At 47.0% G+C, this 27,208-nt stretch overlaps 1 protein-coding gene across 1 annotated transcript; it reads left to right on the top strand.

The window, feature by feature from the left end:
* The first annotated feature begins 1,679 nt into the window (after nt 1-1,679).
* On the top strand, nt 1,680-25,576 carry LOC142311195 (uncharacterized). The gene is made up of 5 exons (XM_075349388.1): nt 1,680-2,151; nt 21,234-21,371; nt 23,019-23,180; nt 23,366-23,435; nt 23,542-25,576. Exons 1-5 carry the CDS (start codon nt 1,702-1,704, stop codon nt 24,741-24,743), a joined length of 2,022 nt encoding a protein of 673 aa, XP_075205503.1. The 5' UTR covers nt 1,680-1,701; the 3' UTR covers nt 24,744-25,576.
* Nucleotides 25,577-27,208: the final 1,632 nt, after the last annotated feature.

Genomic DNA, 27,208 nt, shown 5'->3' with positions numbered 1-27,208 from the left:
GCTGGGGCTGTAGTGTAGGATATGGTGAGTGATGCTGGGGATACACATTGCTGGGGCTGTAGTGTAGGATATGGTGAGTGATGCTGGGGATACACATTGCTGGGGCTGTAGTGTAGGATGTGGTGAGTGATGCTGGAGATACACACTGCTCGGGGCTGTAGTGTAGGATGTGGTGAGTGATGCTGGGGATACACATTGCTGGGGCTGTAGTGTAGGATGTGGTGAGTGATGCTGGAGATACACATTGCTGGGGCTGTAGTGTAGGATGTGGTGAGTGACCCTGGGGCTACACATTGCTGGGGCTGTAGTGTAGGATGTGGTGAGTGATGCTGGGGATACACATTGCTGGGGCTGTAGTGCAGGATGTGGTGAGTGATGTTGGGGATACACATTGCTGGGGCTGTAGTGTAGGATGTGGTGAGTGATGCTGGGGATACACATTGCTGGGGCTGTAGTGTAGGATGTGGTGAGTGATCCTGGGGCTACACATTGCTGGGGCTGTAGTGTAGGATGTGGTGAGTGATGCTGGGGATACACATTGCTGGGGCTGTAGTGTAGGATGTGGTGAGTGATGCTGGGGATACACATTGCTGGGGCTGTAGTGTAGGATGTGGTGAGTGATGCTGGGGATGCACATTGCTGGGGCTGTAGTGTAGGATGTGGTGAGTGATGCTGGGGATACACATTGCTGGGGCTGTAGTGTAGGATGTGGTGAGTGATGCTGGGGATACACATTGCTGGGGCTGTAGTGTAGGATGTGGTGAGTGATGCTGGAGATACACACTGCTCGGGGCTGTAGTGCAGGATGTACTCAGTGATGCTGGGGATACACATTGCTGGGGCTGTAGTGTAGGATGTGGTGAGTGATGCTGGAGATACACACTGCTCGGGGCTGTAGTGCAGGATGTGCTCAGTGATGCTGGGGATACACATTGCTGGGGCTGTAGTGTAGGATGTGGTGAGTGATGCTGGGGATACACATTGCTGGGGCTGTAGTGTAGGATGTGGTGAGTGATGCTGGGGATACACATTGCTGGGGCTGTAGTGTAGGATATGGTGAGTGATGCTGGGGATACACATTGCTGGGGCTGTAGTGTAGGATGTGGTGAGTGATGCTGGGGATACACATTGCTGGGGCTGTAGTGTAGGATATGGTGAGTGATGCTGGGGATACACATTGCTGGGGCTGTAGTGTAGGATATGGTGAGTGATGCTGGGGATACACATTGCTGGGGCTGTAGTGTAGGATATGGTGAGTGATGCTGGGGATACACATTGCTGGGGCTGTAGTGTAGGATATGGTGAGTGATGCTGGGGATACACATTGCTGGGGCTGTAGTGTAGGATATGGTGAGTGATGCTGGGGATACACATTGCTGGGGCTGTAGTGTAGGATGTGGTGAGTGATGCTGGAGATACACACTGCTCGGGGGTGTAGTGTAGGATGTGGTGAGTGATGCTGGGGATACACATTGCTGGGGCTGTAGTGCAGGATGTGGTGAGTGATGCTGGGGATACACATTGCTGGGGGTGTAGTGCAGGATGTGCTCAGTGATGTTGGGGATACACATTGCTCGGGGTGTAGTGCAGCCCTCAGGGTGGGGTGGAATGGTGACAACAAATGATTTGTCATAGTGGGGCTTCCAGTAACCCAGTTCTAATTGTTCCCCTTAGCTTCCTGCTTTCTCCAGAATTAAGAAGATGCCAAGATGTTTTGTTGAGCGATGCCACAACTATGGGGGAAAGAGACTGAACATTATTCTCCATTCCTTTCCCAATAACCTGGACAAGATCAAAACATGGCTGCGGTGCATTGAGCAAAGCGGTCACGTCATCCGGGACATAGAGGAGCTGGCCGAGAGAATATTCGAAGGGAAAACCAACAACCGATTTCGAGTGTGCTCTGAGCATTTCACCCAGCAATCTTACCAGCCCAGTGGCTTGAGGAAGACTTTGCGGAAAGATGCTGTCCCTACAATTTTCCGAGATGTCCCACCACAGAAATGTCCATGGCAAAAGGTTAAACCAGCACTCAAGAGGTCACACTTGGACTTGTCCGGGAAAGAGAAACACAGGGCATTCACATCAAGACAGTTTGGATGTCATCCGCGACTTATAAACACCTCTGTCCTGGATCAGCGATGTAGCCAGGTAGGTTGTGACCCTTGTGGTCTAAAGTCCTCGAGGGTCCCAGGAAGCTGTTTTCTACAAGCTCCTTCTGCTTCTCATACAACAGGTCACTGTTCTCCGGCCTTAGAGCAGCATTGCTGGAAGCCATTTGGTTTCTTCAGTAAGAGCAATGGCAAAGGAAACTCTCCCAATAATAACTTCTTTCTCTTTAATGCCGCAGTCCACTACTTGAAGAAAACATTTTTAAAAAGGAACCTGTCCAGTCTCCTTACTGAAAGAGCCGCTACCTCCTGGTCGTCCTTCAGTCATAAAGGTGTGCATGGAGCGGCTGCAGTCAGCACTCACCATTCTATAAGCGTCCAGTATAAGCATGCCGAGACCTGTGAGTGCTCAGATGCAGTGCAGAGTGAGTTGTCAATCAAAGTACCGGGTATACTAACAGCTGCTGGTCACTTTATACTGCGCAGTAACTACCTGCTCCATGCACACCTCTGTGACTGAAAGCTGGCCGCTCCCAGAATGGTTGAACTTAACTTTCTCTACTTGTTTAGTAAGGTGGCAATAACAGCATTGTAATAATATTTGCTATATCTTCAGGTTAATAACAAGAAAATCACTGTATACTCTACTCCTGCTCCAGTAATGCCAGGACTTGCACGACACTGTTATGCCATATGACCCCTGCTGCCAATCGGCAACTGCGATTGGCTTCTGCATTCTCAATTCTTCTGGATGATGTCTTTGGACCAACCTCAGACAAGTGGACGCAGTAAGAGTTTAGCAGCTGCTAATGGGCTCATATGACATAATAATTAGTGATGAGCGAGCACAACCATGTTTAGGTGCTCAGTACTCATAGTGAGCAGGTAATGCTCAGATGGGTGTAACTCCTGTACTGAGTACAATGGAAGTCAATGGGGAAACAAAATGTTCCTGAAAAATGCTAGTTTCCCATTGACTTCCATTATACTCTGTAAACGACTCCAGTCCGTCTGAGCATCCAACAGCTGGTTACAAGTACTGAGCACCCGACCATGGCAGTGCTCGCTCGTCACTACCCATGATGATTAAGAGGGCCCTCGTGGTTTGGCTATACTGACACTATCATGCATTGTAATTGATTAAATAAATGCTACATTTTAATCAAGAGCCATCAGAGCTGGACTGTTAAAGGAGTTGATTCACTTTTTTGTTTTCGTCAGGAACACATTGCTCCTGGCTTCTTTTTTTGTGGGGGTCGTGCGCATCTGTAGATTGACATTTCAGGCCACCATCATGGTTGTGCCATTAGTCAGAACTGTGCTGTCTCCCATTCTGCTAGCTTAGGCATTTTCTCTACAGCGAGGGAGTCGTGGAGGGGCATTGAGGCCAGTTTTATCTAAAGCATAGAGCCTGCAATCTGCACATGCTTTTTAACTACACCCATGGACAAAATTGTTGGTACCCTTCCGGTAATGTAAGAAAAGCCCACAATGGTCACTGCAATAACCTGCAACTGATAAAAGTAATTTTCATTTGAAATATAATGAATATGAACTAATGAATATCTGACATTGCTATAGAATTGTGTTTAATCTGAAAAGTGTAAAAAAAAAACAAAAAAAAAAAACCCAAAGTAATGGAAATGACAGAAAGAGGCTCTCATAGACTTGTATTGAAGAGTGACCTTCAGTGCTCCATCAAACACTGTAGCTGTCTGCAGATCACAAACTGGAGAAGACTGACAGGAGTGACTCTTAAAACAGATGAAGATACTGAAGGGTTTGTAAAAGGCCATGTGTCCACGGGAGAAAGTAAATGCAGACTTTTCTGCAGGTATTTCCGCAGGTTCACGCAGCTACTCCCCGGAATCTGCAGCTATCCATTGATGCGGTATTTCTGCGGAATTGTTGCAGTAATCCCGCGGAAACAGTGCGGAATTCCCGCGGATTTCCCGCCCTGTATCTCCATAGTGGAGGGGCGGGAATTCCGTAGATAATTCCGCATGAATAACTGACATGCAATTACGTGCAGCTGTGGGAAATCCGCAGCATTTTCCGCAGCCGCTAAAACCGCAGTATTGATACAGCACTCCCCAAATCCCATAGGATAACATGGAGTGTCTGTACTTGCGCAAACCTGCGGATTTATCTGGAAAATCTAGAAAATCCAGGTTTTTTCCGCAGCAAAATCTGCAGGTACTTTCTCCCATGGGCACATGGCCTAAGAAAGGGTGCAGCAGACTTAGATTTAACCTCTTTTACGACCAATGACAATTGATGGCTGGTCTAATGATGCTGTTAGATGCGGCTATCAATTACTGACAGCGGCATTTAACACGTGCTGATAGGAAATGCATAATTGATGTCGCCCATTGGCACCCCTTTGACGTGATCACGAGTACCGATGGATTGTCATGGCAGCCGGGGGTCAGCTGTCTCTGTCATGACGATCCTCCTATGAAGGCTGGCTGTGAGCCGACATTCATAGGAAATCTTGATTGTTGCGATACAGAGCAGTGCTAATGCACTGCTATATACAGCACAAGCAATCAGACTATCATAGATCTTTTTTTTTTTTTTTTTTTTTTTTTCCTCATCACTTACATATAAAAAGCTAACTATACATGTTTTGTAGCTACAAACTTGTACTGACCTGGGGAATAATACTGCCAGGTCAATTTTACCATATAGTGAACATCGTAAATAAAAAAGCCATTGTGGAATTGCACTTATTTTTTTGCAATTCCACCGCACTTGGAATTTTATTTTTTTTTTTTTTTAAGCATTTTCCAGTACTATGCAGCAGAGTGAGTGGTACAACTCATCCCACAAAAAACAAGCCCTCATATGGCTATATTGACGGAAAAATAAAAAAGTTATGGCTCTTGAAGAAGGAGAGGAAGAAACGAAAAACAGAAAATTGCCTGGTTGTGAAGTGGTCAAGGCACCACTCCAGCAGTGAAATAAGAAAAACAAAAACTGCTATAGTGGTGCTTTCACACTACGTTTTTTTTAACATGCGTCATGAACGTTTTTTTTAACGCAAAAACTGATCCAGTGCAAATGCGTTTTCATTTCAAAGCATTTGCAATGGACTTGCGTCAACATGCGTTCACATGCGTTTGCGTGCGTTATAGTGAGGATCCAGCGACTTGCAGTTTTTTTTAACTTTTTTCAAAAACGCTACTTGTAGCGTTTTTGAGCTGCGTCCAAATACTGTTTTTCACTGGATCCTGACTATACTGCATGCAAACGCATGTGAACGCTGGCATGCTGATAGACAGGATCCTGCTTGCTCTACTGAGCATGCCAGAAACCAGTCTAGCGTGATCAGTCTCTCTCTCTCTGCCCCCCTCTCTCTCCTCTCTCTCTCCCCCGCCTGAGAGCGGCAGACGCTCGTAACCAAGGTAAATATCGGGTAACCAAGCAAAGCGCTTTGCTTAGTTACCCAATGTTTACCTTGGTTACGTGTGCAGGGAGCAGGCAGCCCGGCTCCTAGCAGCTGCGGACGCTCGTAACGAAGGTAAATATCGGGTATCCAAGCAAAGCACTTCTCTTAGTTACCCGATGTTTACCTTGGTTACCAGCGTCCGCAGCTGTCAGACCGGGAGCCGGCATCTATCACATTCAGTTCCCCTCACTCCCGATCACATGACTCAAATGCCCACCCATAAACTTCAAGTGACAGGATCCTGCAAAATAACACATGCGTTTGCATGCATTTTTTTTTGTAAAAACAGGATCCACTTTTACAGAAAAAAACGTTCATGACGCATGTTAAAAAAACGTAGTGTGAAAGCAGCCTTAGGCTGGTTTCACATCAATGTTTTTTTGCCTTGAAGCAAATAAACACAAACTGCATGTGACTGGATCCTGTTGAATTTGAGTTGAACGCATGCAAACGCAAGTGTTATTTACAGGATCCTGTGACTTGCAGTTTGAGTCATGTGGTCGGGAATGAGCTGACTGGGGCTGGGCGGGCATTAAAATCATGATCGGGAGTGAGCTGAATCTGCCATGACAGCATGGATGGAGCTCTGGAAGAGAGAGAGCGTGTGAGTGAGTGAGTGTGCATGTGAGAGTGTGCGAGTGAGTGAGAGTAAGTGTGAGTGTGAGAGTGCATGAGTGAGTGTCACTGACTCATTCACTCACTCTCACCCACTCACCAATCACCGGCGCGGCGCTGTACGGCTGTTACACTCCTCTGGCGGCTTCTCCTGATTTGAAAATGCCGGCCGCCCATTATTCAATCTCGAATTCACTGCTTCCCCCGCCCACCGGCGCCTATGATTGGTTGCAGTCAGACACGCCCCCACGCTGAGTGACAGCTGTCTCACTGCAACCAATCACAGCCGCCGGTGGTTGGGTCTATATCTTGCAGTAAAATAAATAAATAATTGGAAAAAAAACGGCGTGCGGTTCCCCCCAATTTTGATACTAGCCAAGATAAAGCCACACGGCTGAAGGCTGGTATTCTCAGGGTGGGGAGCTCCACGTTATGGGGAGCCCCCCAACCTAAAAATATCAGCCAGCAGCCGCCTGGAATTGCCGCATCCATTAGATGCGACAGTCCCAGGACTCCACCCGGCTCATCCCAAATTGCCCTGGTGTGGTGGCAATCGGGGTAATAAGGGGTTAATCATGGCAGGCGTCTATGAGACACCCTCAATGATTAACCTGTAAGTGAAAGTAAATAAACACATACACCCAAAAAAATCCTTTATTTGGAATAAAAGACAAAAAAACACCCTCTTTCACCATTTTATTAAAACCCCCAAATACCCCTCCAGGTCCGACGTAATTCACAGAAGTCCCACGACGCTATCAGCTCTGCTACATGAAGCCGACAGGATTAGAACAAATTTCCAGAGAACCATACTCAAAATACACCCGTTGTTCCTGTATGTCCAGGAACCATACGAGTAGCACCAACTCCTAGTCATATCAAGGAAAGGAGGACATGCGAGGTATGAAAGTGCAAAAATACATGATTTATTAGAAAATGTGGTGACACAAAACTTGTAAAAGTTAGTGTGAATAATTAAAAAAGACACCAGACCAATCAGGATGTTACATGTGTATAGAATATTAGTTCCAAATTGCAAAAAAGGCACTCATTTCAATGTGTATACAATCAATAAGTCTCTACTATGAAGCATCTCTATCATATATTCAAGAGCAATAATGGCATTCATGCACAGTAAGGCATATATAAATTCAATGCAACAAAAGGAGGCAGTGATTGGTATAAACACGTAATGGATATGTAGGCCTATCGGCTCTAATATAGGGTATATCCCCGGATAATAGTATGTGAAGCTATAAAGCCACTAGTCGTGGCAAGTCCAGGAGTTTTTTAGAGCTGTAACATAAAAGTCCCATCAAGGCACAAGTCATACCTTTAAATGCCTGCACAAGGATCGATTGGCATGTGCCAAAATACAGGATTGGTCCGGAGAGAGGGCCCTAAGGCTGCCCGACGTACGTTTCGATGAAGGGGTTAAATCTTCTTCAGGGGATGGGATGCCGTAACGTACGTACCACAAAAGCCGGTGTTTAAATAATGGCGTTAATCTCCGAACCCGGAAGTCACATAGTGGCGCGTGCGCAGGTCCATCCGGAAAGTCTCGCACAAAGTCTCGCCGTCACGCTATCCCGCGCATGCGCGGGAGCGGGGGACGCGTCACCATAGCTCCCGCGCATGCGCGAAGCACCAGACGGCGAAAACCAATGCGGAGAGAGAGCAGAGGACCCGGGCATGCGCACATGAAGACCGGGGACGGTTACAATACTATAGGTACAGGTATATTACAAAGATATAAATGCCAAACAAAATTATTTTCCTCAAAAGGTCCAGGTAACATCAAATAGTGAATGTGCCTATGAGAGAAAAAAAAACAGATAAGACCAGCATTAAGAACGGGACCAGGGAAATATTTAAAAGATTAAAAATCACAAGACAAAAACAAGGTAGGAGTGAGGCAAGAGGTGGTCACCCGGAGGAGGTCAAGATTAAAGAAAGTTAAAAATGAATGAAATTATTGGATCACAAAAATGGGGCATAACTAATAGACTCATTAAGTCCCATAGGGACCATAGTATTCAATGTAAGAATCCATTTCGTTTCACATTGTGCCAAGCGCTTTTTAAGGTCACCACCCCTGATCCCCCCCCCCTTCAATCATATCAATACCCCTGATTTTAAGTTTAGAGGGGTCACAGGAGTTGTGAATCTTAAAATGCCTTGCCAAGGTCTTCAAAAGTGTGGTATCAGTTATTTCTTTGGCTGCAGCAATGTCCCTCACATGTTCCCTGACTCTTATGCGAAGCTCACTTGAGGTGAGCCCCACATATGTCAGGGGGCAAGTACAAGTAGCAAAATACACCACGTGTGTGCTACCACACGTGATGTATTGCTTAATGTTGTAGTTTTTCTTGCCATCAGAGGAACAAAATTGTGTACTGCGGAGGACATTGCTGCTGGCCAAGCAATGTCCACAGGGAAAACATCCCTGTAAAGGACCACGTGAGCCAAAGAAATTAACCTTAGGAGGAACGAAATGGCTTCTTTCTAAAAGGTCTTTCAAATTTTTGGCTCGCCTCGATGTCATTGATGGGCGATGTGTGAGGTTCTTAGCCAACACTGGGTCGGTCAATAAGACCGACCAGTGTTTCATCATGATGTTCCGCATAGCATCCCATTTCTCATTATAAGTCCCGATGAATCTTACCACTGAGTCAAAGGTTTCCCGTTTTTTGGGAGCATAACCCAACAGTTGTGCTCTTGGGGTTTTCCTAGCCCTATTATACCCGTGTTTGATGTTCCTGTTGCTGTAACCCCTGTCTAAAAATCGGGCCCTGAGATCGGATGATTGAATTTAAAATTTACTGTCGGAAGAGCATATCCGCCTCATTCTTAGGAATTGGCCGGTGGGGATGGCGTGGATGGTAGAAGGGTGATGGGCAGAGGAGGCGTGCAGTAACGCATTGACGGACGTATTCTTACGAAAAACGTCCGTTTGGATTGACCCCCTGTCACCAACTGTGATGTTGATGTCCAGGAAGTCAATCATGCGATTACTGCTTTTGTATGTGAGTTTGATGTTAAATTTGTTCCTATTCAACTGCCCCATAAATCGATCAAGCTGCTCCGCCGGGCCCTGCCACACAAAAATAATATCATCACGATACCAACACTGCACATGGGCCGATGCCCCCACGCCCCGTCACCGAAAACCAGCCTCTCCCAAAATCCAAGGAAGAGACCGGCGTACTAAGGCGCGCAGGCCGCGCCCATGACAGTGCCGCGTCTCTGTAAATAAAAAAAGTCAGCCAAGCCGAAAGGGAAGCCATCCAAAACCTGGAAGAACTACTCCAGGAGCAGGAGGCCCCCCCAACAGGTGTGTTCCCCCACTCTCTTTTACCCAGATCTTCAAAGTTCCCCCCCCTTTTCATTATGTCTCGCAGTAGACATCTTTGTCAGGCTAGTCAGTGAGGATCTTAGGAAAATTGACACCAGACGCAGATGGGATAATTTAACCCATCTGCAGAGAGAGGCCCTCACTGAGCTACAGGGTTATTCTGACATTATCATCAAACCCGCGGATAAGGGGGGGAACATTGTGATCATGTCAGTTGATAAATGTGAGCGTGAGGTGACACGACAATTACGTGATAAGGAGACATACATAAGGCTTCCATCTAATCCCTTAGGGAAATACACCAGTGAGCTTGCTGTAATCCTTGAGAAGGCCCTTGAGATCGGATTGATTGATAAAAAAATGTTTGAGGGCCTGTGCAAGAAATATCCTAAGATACCGACCTTCTACATCCTACCTAAAATACATAAAGATGCTGTCAACCCGCCTGGACGTCCGATCGTGTCCAGCATTGAGGGAATGTGTGACCCCATATGTAAGTTCATCGATCATTATCTTCAACCAATGGTGGAAACACTACCCTCATATGTTCGTGACACGACGGACGTCCTTAGGCGCATTGACGGCATCTTTTTGGATGATGACATGACTATTGTCACTGCGGATGTAGAGGGTCTGTACACCTGTGAGCACGGTCTAAGAGCTGTCCGCTTCTTCTTGGAAGCGTCGGTCGGGGTGACGTAATGGGCGAATTGATCTTAGAGCTGCTCCGCTTCGTCCTGACACACAACTTTTTTGTCTTTAATTACTTTTTTTATTTACAGAGACGCTGCACTGCCATGGGCGCGGCCTGCGCGCCTTCGTACGCCGGCCTCTTCCTTGGATTTTGGGAGAGGCTGGTTTTCGGTCACGGGGGCGTGGGGGCATCGGCCCATGTGCAGTGTTGGTATCGTTATATTGATGATATTATTTTTGTGTGGCAGGGCCCGGCGGAGCAGCTTGATCGATTTATGGGGCAGTTGAATAGGAACAAATTTAACATCAAACTCACATACAAAAGCAGTAATCGCATGATTGACTTCCTGGACATCAAAATCACAGTTGGTGACAGGGGGTCAATCCAAACGGACGTTTTTCGTAAGAATACGTCTGTCAATGCGTTACTGCACGCCTCCTCTGCCCATCACCCTTCTACCATCCACGCCATCCCCACCGGCCAATTCCTAAGAATGAGGCGGATATGCTCTTCCGACAGTAAATTTGAAATTCAATCATCCGATCTCAGGGCCCGATTTTTAGACAGGGGTTACAGCAACAGGAACATCAAACACGGGTATAATAGGGCTAGGAAAACCCCAAGAGCACAACTGTTGGGTTATGCTCCCAAAAAACGGGAAACCTTTGACTCAGTGGTAAGATTCATCGGGACTTATAATGAGAAATGGGATGCTATGCGGAACATCATGATGAAACACTGGTCGGTCTTATTGACCGACCCAGTGTTGGCTAAGAACCTCACACATCGCCCATCAATGACATCGAGGCGAGCCAAAAATTTGAAAGACCTTTTAGTAAGAAGCCATTTCGTTCCTCCTAAGGTTAATTTCTTTGGCTCACGTGGTCCTTTACAGGGATGATTTCCCTGTGGACATTGCTTGGCCTGCAGCAATGTCCTCCGCAGTACACAATTTTGTTCCTCCGATGGCAAGAAAACTACAACATTAAGCAATACATCACGTGTGGTAGCACACACGTGGTGTATTTCTTTGTCGCTCCATTGGGAGACCCAGACAATTGGGTGTATAGCTTCTGCCTCCGGAGGCCACACAAAGTATTACACTTTAAAAAGTGTAACCCCTCCCCTCTACCTATACACCCTCCCGTGGATCACGGGCTCCTCAGTTTTATGCTTTGTGTGGAAGGAGGCACACATCCACTCATAGAAGAAAAAAAAAAAAAAAAAAGATTTATCATACATAGTATGACAGAAGAAAAGAGGTCCCCTATGGGGTCCCCGGCATGCTCCCTTCTCACCCCACTATGTCGGCGGTGTTGTTAAGGTTGAGGTACCCATTGCGGGTACAAAGGCTGGAGCCACATGCCGTCTCCTTCACCATCCCTTATGCGGCTCTGGGAGAAGTGGGAGCCTCACCGGTCATTCACCTGCTGAGACCGTGCTCCATCCGCAGCCCCTGGTGGAACCTGCTGGACCGGAGCGTTTTCATCCCCAGGGACCGGGCCCTGCACCTTCAAGGTACTCTGTGTCCCCATGGGGGGACGGTACGGGGAGAGAGGTCGCCTCTCTCCCCAGTAGCGCCGTCCGTTGTTTTTTCATCGGACTTCTGCGCCGGCCGTGCCTGCTTGTCGGGCATGGCCTTAAATTTAGTCCCCGGCTTCATCGCGGCCTAGTCGCGAAAAATCCCGCCCCCGAGCCTGCTTGTCAGGGGGAAGGGCGGTATTACCGACAGAGGGCTGGAGCATCTTTGCATGCCCCCCCCTCCCCTCTCATGGACCACTATGGGGCCTCCAGATTCCCGCCTTTTGCCGGCGCCGCCCATGGCTCCACTCCCCCCTTGAGAGCTCCGGCAGCCATGTTTGGCATTCTGCCGGTGTATGCTGCAGCTGCACATCTCTACAGCTCTGGGGGACCCACGACAGGGAATCTGGAGGACACCAGCGGTTGGTAAGCCACACCGGTCACCCGGTGCTGGTTCCCCTAGGGTGCCGTGATATATATATATATATATATATATATATATATATATATATATATATATATATATATATATATATATATATATATATATATATATATCTCTATCTATCTACATATATATATTATATATATTCGGAACGGCTGTTTAACCCTTTCCCATATACCCTCAGTGGTCGCTCTCCTAAGGGACACTTATTGCTTGCAGCATGTCGTCCACAAGGAGCAAAGCCCTTAAGACACAGGTTTTTTTCGCAGCCTGTACCTCTTGTGGGGCTATGTTGCCTGCGGGATCCACCTACCCTCACTGTGATCAATGCTCGACTCCTGCCACGCTTGCTCAGCCGGAGCCCGGGGCACTTGTGGGCCCCTCGGCTCATGTAGATCCCCCTGCTCCCCCTGAGCAGGCTGCAGGGACAGAGTCACCGGCGTTGGCCTCTTTCGCTGAGAAACTCTCTGTCACTTTCTCAATCCATTGCACAGTCTATGGACAAATGGTCATCTAAGCTCCTTGAGGCTTTGCAGTCCAGACCGGGCTCTTCACAGGCCCCGGCCCCTGTTAGTTTGTCTCCTCCAGGGCCTTCTCGGTCCGCGCCGCAGCGCGCTCCCAGGATAGCCTCTAGGTCCCAGGCGGAGGACTCCTGCCCGGATCGCAGTCCCAGACCGGCTAAGCGGCCTCGCTGGGACTCTTCCCCGGCCTCCTCACGCTGCTCTGGATCTCAGCTGGAGGACTCTCAGGATGACGAGGCGGACGTGGGAGCTCAGGGCTCTGACCCTGACTTCGCCCTCAACCTTGATACCCCTGAGGGGGACGCCTTAGTAAATGATCTTATTTCGTCCATCAACCAGGTGTTGGATCTCTCTCCCCCGCCTCCACCGGTAGAGGAGTCGGCTTCTCAGCAGGAGAAACACCAATTTCGATTCCCCAAACGTACGCGCAATACGTTCTTTGATCACTCTAACTTCAGTGACGCTGTCCAGAAGCCCAGAGCGGTCCCGGACAAGCGTTTTGCTAAAAGGCACTCTGACACACGTTATCCCTTTTTCACCTGAGGTCGTTAAGGGCTGGGCGCACTCACCCAAGGTGGATCCACCAGTCTCTAGATTGGCTGCTAGGTCCGTTGTGTCTGTTGCCGATGGCTCATCCCTGAAGGATGCCACTGACAGACAGAGCTCTTGGTGAAGTCTATTTATGAGGCCACGGGCGCGTCTTTTGCCCCGGCCTTTGCGGCTGTGTGGGCTCTCCAAGCAATCTCGGCATGTCTGACTGAGATTAATGCTGTCACGCGGAATTCTGCTCCGCATGTGTCTTCCTTGACCTCTCAGGCATCAGCATTTTCGTCCTACGCCATGAACGCCGTCCTGGACTCTGCTAGCCGTACGGCTGTAGCATCCGCTAACTCCGTGGCAGTCCGCAGGGCCATGTGGCTGCGCGAATGGAAAGCAGACTCTGCTTCCAAAAGGTTCTTAACTGGTTTGCCTTTTTCTGGCGAACGTTTGTTTGGCGAACGGTTGGATGAGATTATTAAGGAATCCTCGGGAAAGGACTCCTCCTTACCCCAGTCCAAACCTAAGAGACCTCAGCAGAGAAAAATCCAATCGAGGTTTCGGTCCATTGGTCCCTCCGCCAAGCCCCAATCCTCTTCGTCCAACCGGCCGGAGAAAGGCCAGAGGAACGCCTATGGGTGGCGGTCCAAGTCACGCCCCCAAAAGGCCGCAGGAGGCACTGCCTCCAAGACGGCCTCCTCATTACTCTCGGCCTCATCTAGCCACATCCTCGGTCGGTGGCAGGCTCTCCCGCTTTGGCGACGCCTGGTGGCCACACATTCAAGACCGATGGGTGAGAGACATTCTGTCTCATGGTTACAGGATAGAGTTCAGCTCTCGACCTACGGCTCGTTTTTTCAGAACCTCCCCACCCCCCGCACAGGCAGACGCACTGTTTCAGGCGGAGGACGCTCTAAAGATGGAAGGAGTTGTGATTCCCGTTCCCCTTCAGGAACGTGGTCGCGGATTTTACTCCAACTTGTTCGTGGTGCCAAAAAAGGACGGGTCTTTCCGTCCCGTTCTGGACCTCAAGCTGCTCAACAGACATGTGAGAACCAGACGGTTTCGGATGGAATCTCTCCGCTCGGTCATCGCCTCGTTGTCACAAGGAGACTTCCTAGCATCGATCGACATCAAGGATGCTTATCTCCATGTGCCGATCGCACCCGAACACCGTTTCCTGCGTTTCGCCATCGGGGACGAACACCTCCAGTTCGTCGCATTGCCCTTCGGCCTGGCAACAGCCCCACGGGTCTTCACCAAAGTCATGGCATCCGTCGTGGCAGTCCTGCACTCTCAGGGCCACTCGGTAATCCCATACTTGGACGATCTCCTAATCAGGGCCCCTTCTCGGGTGGCGTGTCAACGAAGTCTTACCGTCACGCTGGCGACTCTCCAGCAGTTCGGGTGGATCATCAATTTCCCGAAATCCAAGTTGACGCCGACCCAATCACTGACTTACCTCGGGATGGAGTTTCATACCCTTCCAGCGTTAGTCAAGCTACCGCGGGACAAGCCGCTTTCTCTGCAGGCGGGGGTGCAGTCACTTCTTCGGAGTCAGTCACACCCCTTAAGGCGCCTCATGCACTTCCTGGGGAAGATGGTTGCAGGTATGGAGGCAGTGCCGTTCGCGCAGTTCCATCTACGGCCACTCCAATGGGACATTCTTCGCAAATGGGACAAGAGTTCGGCTTCCCTCGACAAGAACATCTCTCTTTCACTTGCAACCAAAACATCACTTCAGTGGTGGCTCCTACCCACATCTCTGTCTCGGGGAAAATCCTTCCTCCCCCCAACCTGGGCCGTGGTCACCACGGACGCGAGCCTGTCAGGTTGGGGAGCGGTTTTTCTCCACCACAGGGCTCAAGGAACCTGGACTCCAATAGAATCGTCCCTTCAGATCAATATTCTGGAGATAAGGGCAGTATATCTAGCCCTATTGGCTTTCCATCGGTGGCTGGAGGGCAGGCAGATCCGAATCCAGTCGGACAACGCCACTGCCGTCGCCTACATCAACCACCAAGGCGGCACTTGCAGTCGTCAAGCCTTCCAGGAAGTAGAGCGGATTCTGCAGTGGGTGGAAGTCACAGGCTCCACCATCTCCGCAGTTCACATCCCGGGCGTGGAAAACTGGGAAGCAGATTTTCTCAGTCGTCAGGGCATGGACGCGGGGGAATGGTCTCTTCACCCAGACGTGTTTCGAGAGATCTGTCGCCGCTGGGGAACGCCGGACGTAGATCTCATGGCATCGAGACACAACAACAAGGTCCCGGCCTTCATGGCACGGTCTCAGGATCACAGAGCTCTGGCAGCGGACGCTCTGGTCCAGGATTGGTCGCAGTTTCGACTGCCATATGTGTTCCCCCCTCTGGCAATGCTGCCCAGAGTACTACGCAAGATCCGGTCCGACTGCCGTCGCGCCATTTTCGTCGCTCCAGACTGGCCGAGGCGGTCGTGGTATCCGGATCTGTGGCATCTCACGGTGGGTCAACCGTGGGCGCTTCCAGACCGTCCAGACTTGCTGTCACAAGGGACGTTTTTCCATCTGAATTCTGTGGCCCTCAACCTGACTGTGTGGCCATTGAGTCCTGGCTCCTAGCGTCTTCAGGGTTATCTCAGGATGTCATTGCCACCATGAGACAAGCCAGGAAGCCAACGTCCGCCAAAATCTATTACAGGTCTTGGCAACTTTTCTTATCCTGGTGCTCTGATAACGTTTTGTCTCCATGGCCGTTTGCTTTACCCACATTTCTTTCATTCCTACAATCTGGAATGGACAAGGGTTTGTCCCTCAGCTCTCTCAAGGGCCAGGTGTCGGCGCTCTCCGTGTTTTTTCAAAAGCGTCTAGCCAGGCTTCCGCAGGTCCGCACGTTCCTGCAGGGGGTTTGCCACATGGTCCCACCTTACAAACGTCCGTTGGATCCTTGGGATCTTAACAGGGTTCTGACGGCTCTTCAAAAGCCGCCTTTTGAGCCGCTGCGGGATGTTTCTCTTTCCTGTCTTTCTCAGAAGGTGGCCTTCCTGGTGGCAGTCACATCACTTCGGAGAGTGTCTGAGCTTGCAGCGCTGTCTTGCAAAGCCCCCTTCCTGGCTTTTCACCAGGATAAGGTGGTTCTGCGTCCTGTCCCGGAATTTCTTCCTAAGGTGGTATCCCCTTTTCATCTAAATCAGGATATCTCCTTGCCTTCCTTTTGCCCTAATCCAATTCACCAGTGTGAAAAGGATTTGCACTCTTTGGATCTAGTGAGAGCACTCCGGTTCTACGTGTCTCGCACGGCGCCCCTGCGCCGTTCAGACGCGCTCTTTGTCCTTGTCGCTGGCCAGCGTAAGGGCTCTCAGGCCTCCAAGTCAACCTTGGCTCGGTGGATCAAGGAACCGATTCTCGAGGCCTACCGTTCTTCTGGGCTTCCACTCCCTTCAGGGTTGAAAGCCCATTCTACCAGAGCCGTAGGTGCGTCCTGGGCTTTGCGGCACCGGGCGACGGCTCAGCAGGTATGTCAGGCAGCTACGTGCTCTAGTCTGCACACTTTCACGAAGCACTATCAAGTGCATGCCTATGCTTCGGCAGACGCCAGTCTAGGTAGGCGAGTCCTCCAGGCGGCGGTTGCCCACCTGTAAGAGGGGGCCGTTTTTGGCTCTTTTTATTGAGGTATTCTTTTACCCACCCAGGGACTGCTCTTGGACGTCCCAATTGTCTGGGTCTCCCAATGGAGCGACAAAGAAGGGAATTTTGTTTACTTACCGTAAATTCCTTTTCTTCTAGCTCCTATTGGGAGACCCAGCACCCGCCCCTGTGCCCTTCGGGCTGGTTGTTCTTTTGTGTACACATGTTGTTGATGTTGATTTGTTCTTATGGTTCATGGTCTTCAGTTCTCTGAACATCCTTCGGATTGAATTTACCCTAGACCAATTTGTAAGTTTTCTCCTTCCTGCTTTTGCACCAAAACTGAGGAGCCCGTGATCCACGGGAGGGTGTATAGGCAGAGGGGAGGGGTTACACTTTTAAAGTGTAATACTTTGTGTGGCCTCCGGAGGCAGAAGCTATACACCCAATTGTCTGGGTCTCCCAATAGGAGCTAGAAGAAAAGGAATTTACGGTAAGTAAACAAAATTCCCTTTTTTGCTACTTGTACTTGCCCCCTGACATATGTGGGGCTCACCTCACGTGAGCTTCGCATAAGAGTCAGTGAACATGTGAGGGACATTGCTGCAGCCAAAGCAATAACTGATACCACACTTTTGAAGACCTTGCCAAGGCATTTTAAGATTCACCACTCCTGTGACCCCTCTAAACTTAAAATCAGGGGTATTGATATGATTGAAGGGGGGATCCGGTGTGGTGACCTTAAAAAGCGCTTGGCACAATGTGAAACGAAATGGATTCTTACATTGAATACTATGGTCCCTATGGGACTTAATGAGTCTATTAGTTATGCCCCATTTTTGTGATCCAATAATTTCATTCATTTTTAACTTTCTTTAATCTTGACCTCCTCCGGGTGACCACCTCTTGCCTCACTCTAATCCTTGTTTTTGTCTTGTGATTTTTAATCTTTTAAATATTTCCCTGGTCCCGTTCTTAATGCTGGTCTTATCTGTTTTTTTTCTCTCATAGGCACATTCACTATTTGATGTTACCTGGACCTTTTGAGGAAAATAATTTTGTTTGGCATTTATATCTTTGTAATATACCTGTACCTATAGTATTATAACCGTCCCCGGTCTTCATGTGCGCATGCCCGGGTCCTCTGCTCTCTCTCCGCATTGGTTTTCGCCGTCTGGTGCTTCGCGCATGCGCGGGAGCTATGGTGACGCCTCCCGCGCATGCGCGGGATAGCGTGACGGCGAGACTTTCCGGATGGACCTGCGCACGTGCCACTATGTGACTTCCGGGTTCGGAGATTAACGCCATTATTTAAACACCGGCTTTTGTGGTACGTACCTTACGGCATCCCATCCCCTGAAGAAGATTTAACCCCTTCATCGAAACGTACGTCGGGCAGCCTTGGGGCCCTCTCTCCGGACCAATCCTGTATTTTGGCACATGCCAATCGATCCTTGTGCAGGCATTTAAGGGTATGACTTGTGCCTTGATGGAACTTTTATGTTACAGCTCTAAAAAACTCCTGGACTTGCCACGACTAGTGGCTTTATAGCTTCACATACTATTATCCGGGGATATACCCTATATTAGAGCCGATAGGCCTACATATCCATTACGTGTTTATACCAATCACTGCCTCCTTTTGTTGCATTGAATTTATATATGCCTTACTGTGCATGAATGCCATTATTGCTCTTGAATATATGATAGAGATGCTTCATAGTAGAGACTTATTGATTGTATACACATTGAAATGAGTGCCTTTTTTGCAATTTGGAACTAATATTCTATACACATGTAACATCCTGATTGGTCTGGTGTCTTTTTTATTATTCACACTAACTTTTACAAGTTTTGTGTCACCACATTTTCTAATAAATCATGTATTTTTGCACTTTGATAACTCGCATATGAAGCTGACAGGAGCGGCAGTAGAACACCGCCGCTATCTATCAGCTCCACGCAGCAACTGAAGGGAGTCGCGCTGTCAGCGGTGATGTCACTGAGGTAATGCCTGAATGTGCGGTGATGATGGGGGCTGTAGTGCTGGTGTTTGTGCGGTGATGATGCGTGCGGTAGTGCCGGTGTTTGTGCGGTGGTAATGCGTGCGGTGTGAGTGTGGGAGTGAGTGTGAGTGAGAGTGATATTCAGGCCATTTTCTGTACAGCAAACAGGATCCTTCCTGCAGCATACAACCACAACTGTTAAAACCGGATCCGGCGCCCATTGAAATACATTGCAGCTACTGCCGCAATGTACAGGATCCAGTGAGTTGCAGATTTTGGACGGAGGTGAAAAACGCAACAAGTTGCTTTTTTGATAAAAGGTAAAAAACTGCAACTCACCGGATCTTGACACTACCGCACGCAAACGCATGTTGCCACAAGTCCATTGACATTGCATTGAGCAGATAACGGATCCTGTAAGATGCGTTTTGCGTTGTTTTGCCGACCGGCAAAAAAACGCTGATGTGAAACCAGCCTTAAAGTGAACCTGACAGGTCCCCCGTTCCCCCCAGAACCACCAGCAGCTGTGTCCCGGTCTACATTCCCTGTCTAACAGGCCCTTTTTTACATTGCACACAAACAGATTTTTAGAAAAAGTATTGCTAAAGTCCATTTATCATATGCAAATTACCCTTTGACTAGTCGATGGAACATTAGTTTCCCCAGACCCATCGGCCCACTTACAATGTTATCATGCTAAGTGATATATTACTACTGTTTCACAATAAAGACACTTTTAACAATTAGGTAAAGTTAATTATTTATTTTTACAGCTGGACTACCATATCTGAAGCTAATTTGCACATTGGCCATCATGTAATAAAAATCGTTTTGTGTTTTTTTATTTATTTATTTATTTTGAGGATGACCCCTTTTAAAGGCCCAGTCACACACGACTTACCAGCGATCCCGAAAACGATGCGACCTGATAGGGATCGCAGGTAAGTCGCTGGGAGGTCGCAGGTGAGCTGTCACACAGTCAGACCTTACCAGTGATGCAGGAACGATACAGGTCGCAGTAGCGACCTGTATAACGATCTCAGCAGTCACTGTGAGCCTGTCACACATGGTTAAAAACACAACGATGTGTCCTGCCTAGCAGGACATCACCTTTGAAGAAAATGGCCTGGACCATTCTGCAACGACTAGAGATCTCACAGCAGGGGCCTGATCCGGTGTCACACATAACGGGATCGCTACTGCGTCACAGAAACCGTGACTCAGCTGCGATCTCGCCTGCGATCTCGTTATGTGTGACGGTACCTTAAATTTCAAGTGCATTGCTAGTTGTTCGCGGTGGTCATATATTTTCAAATATTTAATCCTATGAGAAAAAATTGTACATAGAAACCCATGTTGATAAAAGTAAAATGTTTTAGTGGAAATGCAAACAGGATAAAAGCATGTTGATGATAAAAAGTGGGAAACCGGCAGCTGGCACCGCAACTCAGAAAGACACAAAGGAGACAACAGTGTATCACAGTATATGAAAAGTATAGGAAAAGTTCCCCTAGAGAACATGGCACTAGGAAGCATACAAGTAGATGACAAGTAAGAACACTCAAGGCCTAGTGCCAGATATGTGCAATAACAGTTTTTATGGTAGTAATAAAAAAAAAAATAAAAAAAAAAGGAATGCAGTAATGTAATGGACAGTATGTAATGGTTAATATGTGAAAGACAGGAAGGGGTCTGATCTCAAAACAGGGGAGTCTAGTCTAGTAACAACATAAAGGATTCATAGAACAGATATCCCTGAAATAGGTGAAAATGGTCAGGTACATTAAGTGCAATTGCACAATGTAATGGACAAAGGTTAAGGATATGTGCGCACGTGTGCGTAATTCATGCAGTTACGCTGAGCTTTGTAGCGCAGCGTAACTGCATGCGTCCTGCGTCCCCTGCACAGTCTATGGAGATTGTGCAGGGGCCGTGCGCACGTGGCATATTAGAGAGCAGCGCTTCGGCTGCTGCCCGAATCGCTGCGTTCTAAGAAGTGACATGTCACTTCTTCCGTGCGCTTTGCCGGCAGCCCCTGCTCTGTCTATGGCAGGAGCTGCAGGCAGAGCGCACGTTCTCGCCGGCATCATGCGCTTCAGAACGCAGCTTTTCAGCTGCGCTCTGAAGCGCACCTTTTCGGTGCGGTGCAGAGCGCACACGTGCGCACATAGCCTTAGGGAAGAAAAGGAAGGTAGAAAGTGTACAATAGCTACCTTCTGCAGAGTGTAGGTGCCATGCCCTGATGTACGTTTCGTCAGTGTTGCCTTTTGCTCTATTTTCAAATATTTGTACTTTCTAGCAGCAAAATGCCATATTTTAGAAAATGCTGTAGAATATATCGTCACATTGACTCCTCTCACCATTGACTTATAGGCTAATATGGAGACTACCATTAAAACCACTGAGTATTTCCAACATAAAGACAAGGAAACCAAAGAAGGACATAGAATGGATATTCCGCGTGTGATCCTGAACCTCACACTGGAGATCATCTGCCTGCTAACTGGAGAGGTGAGGGCTAGTCCAGTTCTTTCAGATGTCATCAGCACATTTAAAGGGAACCTGTCAGCAGAAATTTTGCCCTAAACCTAAAAGTTTCCCCTTCTGCAGCTCCTGGGCTGCATTCTAGCAAGGTTCCTATAGTTATTCTGCCCCCTTTTAGATCAAAATAAATAGTTTATAAAGTGGTACCTTTCAGTTTGAAAATCTTGTTAATTGTACACGGGGGGGGGGCTGTCTGTTGTCCGTTACTGTCCCTCCTGCCGCTTTAGGCCGTCCCCCAACGCTCAATTACATACCATACACAATGCTCATTTACATACCTCAGAACGCCGCCCAGTGCGTCCGATGTCTCGCGCATGCGCCGTGCCACTGTAGCGGGACTGTGCACAGTGTGACCGCTGGTGATGTTGCGCAGGCACGAGATTATGGGCGGTGCTGTGATTTTCATCAGCAAGCTCCTGCCCATAATCTCGTGCCCGTGCTTTCCCCTCTGCCTCCACCGTTCTGTGCATGCCCTGGCCAGATGACCAGATAGTCGGTGGTGTCCTGCTCCGCTCTTCCCATCTATTTGCTGCTCCAGGGCTAGATGGGAAAGAGGTGACGTTGGGTCATCTGGCCAGGGCATGCGCAGAACGATGGAGGTAGAGGGGAAAGCGCAGGCACGAGATTATGGGCGGGAACTTGCTGATGAAAATCACAGCGTCGCCCATAATCTCGTGCCTGCGCAACGTCGCCAGCGGTCCCACTGTGCACAGTCCCGCTACAGTGGCACGGCGCATGTGCGAGACATAGGACGCACTGGGCGGCGTCCTGAGGTATGTAAATGAGCGTTGGGGGTCGGCCTAAAGCGGCAGGAGGGACAGTAACAGACAACAGAGAGCCCGCCCCCCCGTGTACCATTAACAAGATTTTCAAACTGAAAGGTACCACTTTATAAACTATTTATTTTGATCTAAAAGGGGGCAGAATAACTATAGGAACCATGCTAGAATGCAGCCCAGGAGCTGAAGAAGGGGAATCTTTTAGGTTTAGGGCAAAATTTCTGCTGACAGGCTCCATTTAAAGGGAACCTATCACCAGGATTTTGCCACCTAATCTGAGAGCAACATAATATAGAGGCAGAGACCCTGATTCCAGCAGTGTGCCACTTACTGGCTACTTAGTGTAGTTTTCATAAAATCACTGTTAAATCGGTACGAGATTATCATCAGAGTACTAGTTAATTTGCTGCCAGTTAGTCAACTTTAATCATGAGCTCTGTATAACCCCTACCCATCACTGATTGGCCGCTTTTTATTTCCACTGTACATGGGCAGAAATCTACCAATCAGTGGTGTGGGCAGGGTTATACAGAGCTCAGCATTCAGAGAACTAGTAGATCTGCAGTAGAGAACTTTTGGGGGGGGGGGGGGTTGAGGTTTTTTTTGTTGTGTTTTTTTTTTTTTTTTAAATGACAGCAAACAGCTCAGTAAGTGACACATTTCTGGAATCAGGGTCTCTGTCTCTACATTATGCTGCTCTCAGATGGGGAAGCAAAAACTTGCTGACAGATTCCCTTTAAGTTGTATTTGATGATACTAAAACTTGGATGATGTTACTAAGATTGTATTAAGAATGTCTGATTCCCTGCATAGTGATGTTCAGCTTTTTTTGAAGGATTGTATTGTTGTGAAGAAGACATCTAGTCATGGTCAAGGATGGAGCAGAATTCAGAGCCCCATGATAGAGCCTCCTGCTAACTCCTTAATGTCTGTGAAGAACAATGAGCAGAAGATCCTAGACCTCACCAACAAGATCATTGAGCTGCTGACTGGAGAGGTGAGCGCTGCTGGGAATATTGAACAAAGTATTACATTTAATTCAGCATCCAGGATAGGAGTTTCTGGCTCTCTCCTGAAGTGGTTATGGAGCAAAGTACAGTAGTAAATAGACATCACAGATTTTGTCATTCAGACTCTCCATTTGTATTCAGCATTTTCTTTTTTCTTCTTTTTTTTTTGCAGAAGTGCAACTATTTAGAAGATTCCCATAACAATATCATGCTTGAGAGCCACCAGGCCCTATCATCTCTTGGTAAGTTTTTTTTTTTTTCTTTGACTTAATGTTTTAGAATGTGTTTTGAAAATGCATAAGCATAAAAAATGTATAGTACCTCAATCAAGTTTTGTCTTCTTTTCAGGTAACATGGTGAATGGCTTGAGTGGCCAAACATCTGCCCATAGTGTAGAGGAATTGTCATCATGTGAAGAAAAGGAAGATGTTCACACACCCACAGGTCATAGACAACAGCACCTGTTTAGTGATATTAAAGCGGAATCAGTCTCATATGATAGCAGAAACAGCACAGACTCCAATGCTTATAAATCAACAGATGATACCCAGGAGTATCCATCTACTCCTATCAAGGAGGAACCCGTTTCATCTGAAGAGGAAAGCTTCACCGACCCCGAGATCTATGCAACCACAGATCATACACCACGACATGCATCGCCTCATATTAAGGAGGAAAAAGGCTTAAGTCAAAGCGCAAATACTACAGATGCGGACACTTATACACCCACATATCAAACACCACAATATTCATCTCCTATTAAGGAGGAAAGTGTTGTTTATGATGGAGGAAACCTCACAGATGTGTATGTTCCCTCAGATCATATACATTCTCCTACTCTTATTGAGGATTCAGTATCATGTGATGGGGGAAGCATCACAAACCTCACAGATCATGCACACCAGCATCCAGCTAATTATGTTATAGATGAACCAGAGATGTGTGACGAAGGAAGGGCCATAAATCTAGAAACACAGCCGTCATCAACTAATACGGAGTGTGAAAATGAAAATGTGCAAAATAACTATTCCTCGTTTGACAAAGGCAACTTAGACACGGATATATATGCACTTATAAAACATGCACAGGCAAAATATACATTTTCTCGTATTGAAGATGGTTCGAGTTCAGAGGAAGAGAACTCAAAAGACCACATACAGATGTCAGCAGATCATACTCTTCAACGTCCACCTAATGATACAGGGGAAACTGTCCCACAGACTTTTCAGTGTCCTGATTGTTCTGAATGCTTTACTCGCAAATCGGGGCTTATTAATCATCGGCGAAATCACCGGCAAGAGAAGTTGACATGTTCCAAGTGTGGTAAAGTCTTCTCTAAGAGATCCAGCCTTCAAAACCACCTCACCCTGCACACTGGAGAGAAACCCTATGCTTGTCCCATATGTGGAAAGTGCTTTGCTCGAAAAAGTAATCTAATCTCACATGAAACCATTCACTCTGGGAAGGCATCCTTTATATGTGCAGAGTGTGGGAGATATTTTGTCTGTAAAGTCCATCTTACGAAACATCAGATTATCCATGAGAAATAATCCTCCTTCCCTGCTTTTTAGATCTCAAGTTCTTCGATGGTAGAAGTCGTTTTCGTGACCCAAGATTAGACGGCAGCATGGCAATTTCCCAATGATGTACTTATACTAGATATGTACTGTATGGATTTCTCCATTCTGCATCTTGTTTTTCATCATCAAGGGCTTTTTTTTTATTATATCACTGAAACATTTTAATGTTAGAATTAAATCTGCCATTGACGTCACTGTAATAACGCAGGCCTAGAAGAGATGGAGAATTTTCTTGCCATGCAAGTACCTTCCACCCCCCCCCCCCCCCCCCACACTCTCTTATTTTGTTATTTTTAGAATCTACTTTTTCACATTGAAAAGCTTGTGTCTTTTACTAAAGACCATTAATAATCTCATCATATTTTCATGTGTCTTGGTGCTTTATATGTCTAGCATAAAATCTGTACACCGGATTGTTTTCATCACCGAATAGAGAAGGTGTACTCTTTATATCTAAGACTTAATGAATGCATGTGCAACCCCTAGGGAGAAGCAAACTAAAGTATTAATGTCTCTTCATACAAAGACTAATGGATCTTGTATTGGTTGTTGAACAACAAATGTTTTAGTACTTTTCATTTTGTGAGTGTTCGGGAACAAAATAATACTGCATAAAGCATTGGGTCTGACAGTGTTAACCCTAAAAACACTATGTTGTTGACGTTGAGTTGTGTTGTATGTCCAAGTCCTCCTGTATGGATCACGAGCTGTTCACTGTTTGAAGCCATAAATCTCCAATAAGTCTAGTGCTCTTACTACTTTATCTAAATTGATCTGTAAATAAAGCATCTTGGTCTGGTTGATACGTGGTATTGACGACTTATTTTTTTTTTACTCTGGCCTATTCATAAAGGACCATTCAAAGTATGGTGTAAAGAAGAGACAGGTGAGGGAGAACCTGATGATGTACCCTGATGAATTATTAGTAAATTATCTACAAAACAAAACTATTTTAAGACTATGTTCACATAGGGCTTTTTGGTAAGTTTTTTTCCTGACCAAAACCTGATCTTGTGGCAGGAAATCTCCTTTGAGTCATCTGCGTTTTTGGTGCTTTTTTCATGCGTTGTTTAGTGCCGTTTTTGCTGCAGATTTGCTGCGCTTTTTTTTTTTTTTTTTTTTTTAACAAAATGGGTTCTATCAATGACAAAATGCAGCAAATCTGCAGCAAAGAATTGACATGCTCATTCTTTAGAAACCTGACCAAAAACGCAGGTATTTGACAAAACAGTCAGGAAAAAAACCTGATGTGTGTGTGTGCATGAGATTTCAGAAATCTCAGACTTTGCTGGGACTGTAAAAAGCAGCATTTTATTAGCATGGATTTGCATAAAACCAAGGCAAATCTGCAGCTAAAAAACACAGCATAAACTTACCAAAAAAGCCCTGTGTGAACATTACTTAAGCAAGTATACATCACAGCGTCCCTTTTAAGAAAGGCCTAAGAAAGAACTTGATCATACCTTAATGTCAATGCAAAAGGACTAAAGAGTGCTATGCTTGGAAATTGAAGTTTGGATACTATAGCCACCAAAATATTTTATAAACCTTCTTAAAGCATCACTCCAGCTTCCCCCCTCCCCCCACACCCGTCGCTGAGTGTTGTTTCTAATCGAAGACCCTGCAAAATTTAGTTTGTTTTTTTTTCTGCCATCTGTAATGATTGGCAGCAAAAATCACTATCTGTGATTTCCTTAAATTCTGAAGTTTGTACTGCACATGCCTGTAGTGCCTGGGCCCAGCGTGGTATCCTTGCACGTCCCCGCTCCCAGGCTCTGTCGGGGGCGTCCTCTCGCTCTCACTTGACCGGCGGCTCCACTCCCTCCTCTACTGCCCCGGGGTCTGCAATGGCCTCTTTCAACTTCCAGGCTGCACTCAGTCCTTGGGGCAGGAGAGGAGGGAGTGTAACCCCTGGGCAAGTGAGAAGGAGGACGCCCCGTGGAAGCGTGCAGGAATACCGCGCTTAGACTGGGCAGGTGAGAGGGGGGCTCCCCCTCGAAGCCTGGGAGTGGGGACGTGCAGGGATACATTATTATATATATTTTACCACGTTAGGACCAGTACCGGGCGCTACAATGCCCTAAAAAATGTATCAAAAAAATTGGAGGTATATCATGTAAACCTCCAAAAGAAAGGAGCAAGAATTCCAATATAAAACAATTATTTTTATTGATATGGAAAAATTAAATATAAAAACATGAGAATGTTACAGCATAAATAGGAGGACCATAAAGCATATCCAAACAAAAAGCACCACAATTATTTCCTCATTAATAAATAGGATTATATCAATTAAATATAATAGTAAAAACTCAAAAATACAGGCAATACCATCAAAGGAATTCTTTACTAAAGTGCAATGCGAAGTATAACAATAATTGATTACTTTAAAGTGATCCTGTGCATAAATTAATATATACAATGATATGTAGAAA

Source organism: Anomaloglossus baeobatrachus, chromosome 5 (assembly GCF_048569485.1).
Source record: "Anomaloglossus baeobatrachus isolate aAnoBae1 chromosome 5, aAnoBae1.hap1, whole genome shotgun sequence".
Taxonomy (NCBI): Eukaryota; Metazoa; Chordata; class Amphibia; order Anura; family Aromobatidae; genus Anomaloglossus; species Anomaloglossus baeobatrachus.
Note: the sequence above shows the minus strand (reverse complement) of the source record. Positions and strands in the feature narration are given on the sequence as shown.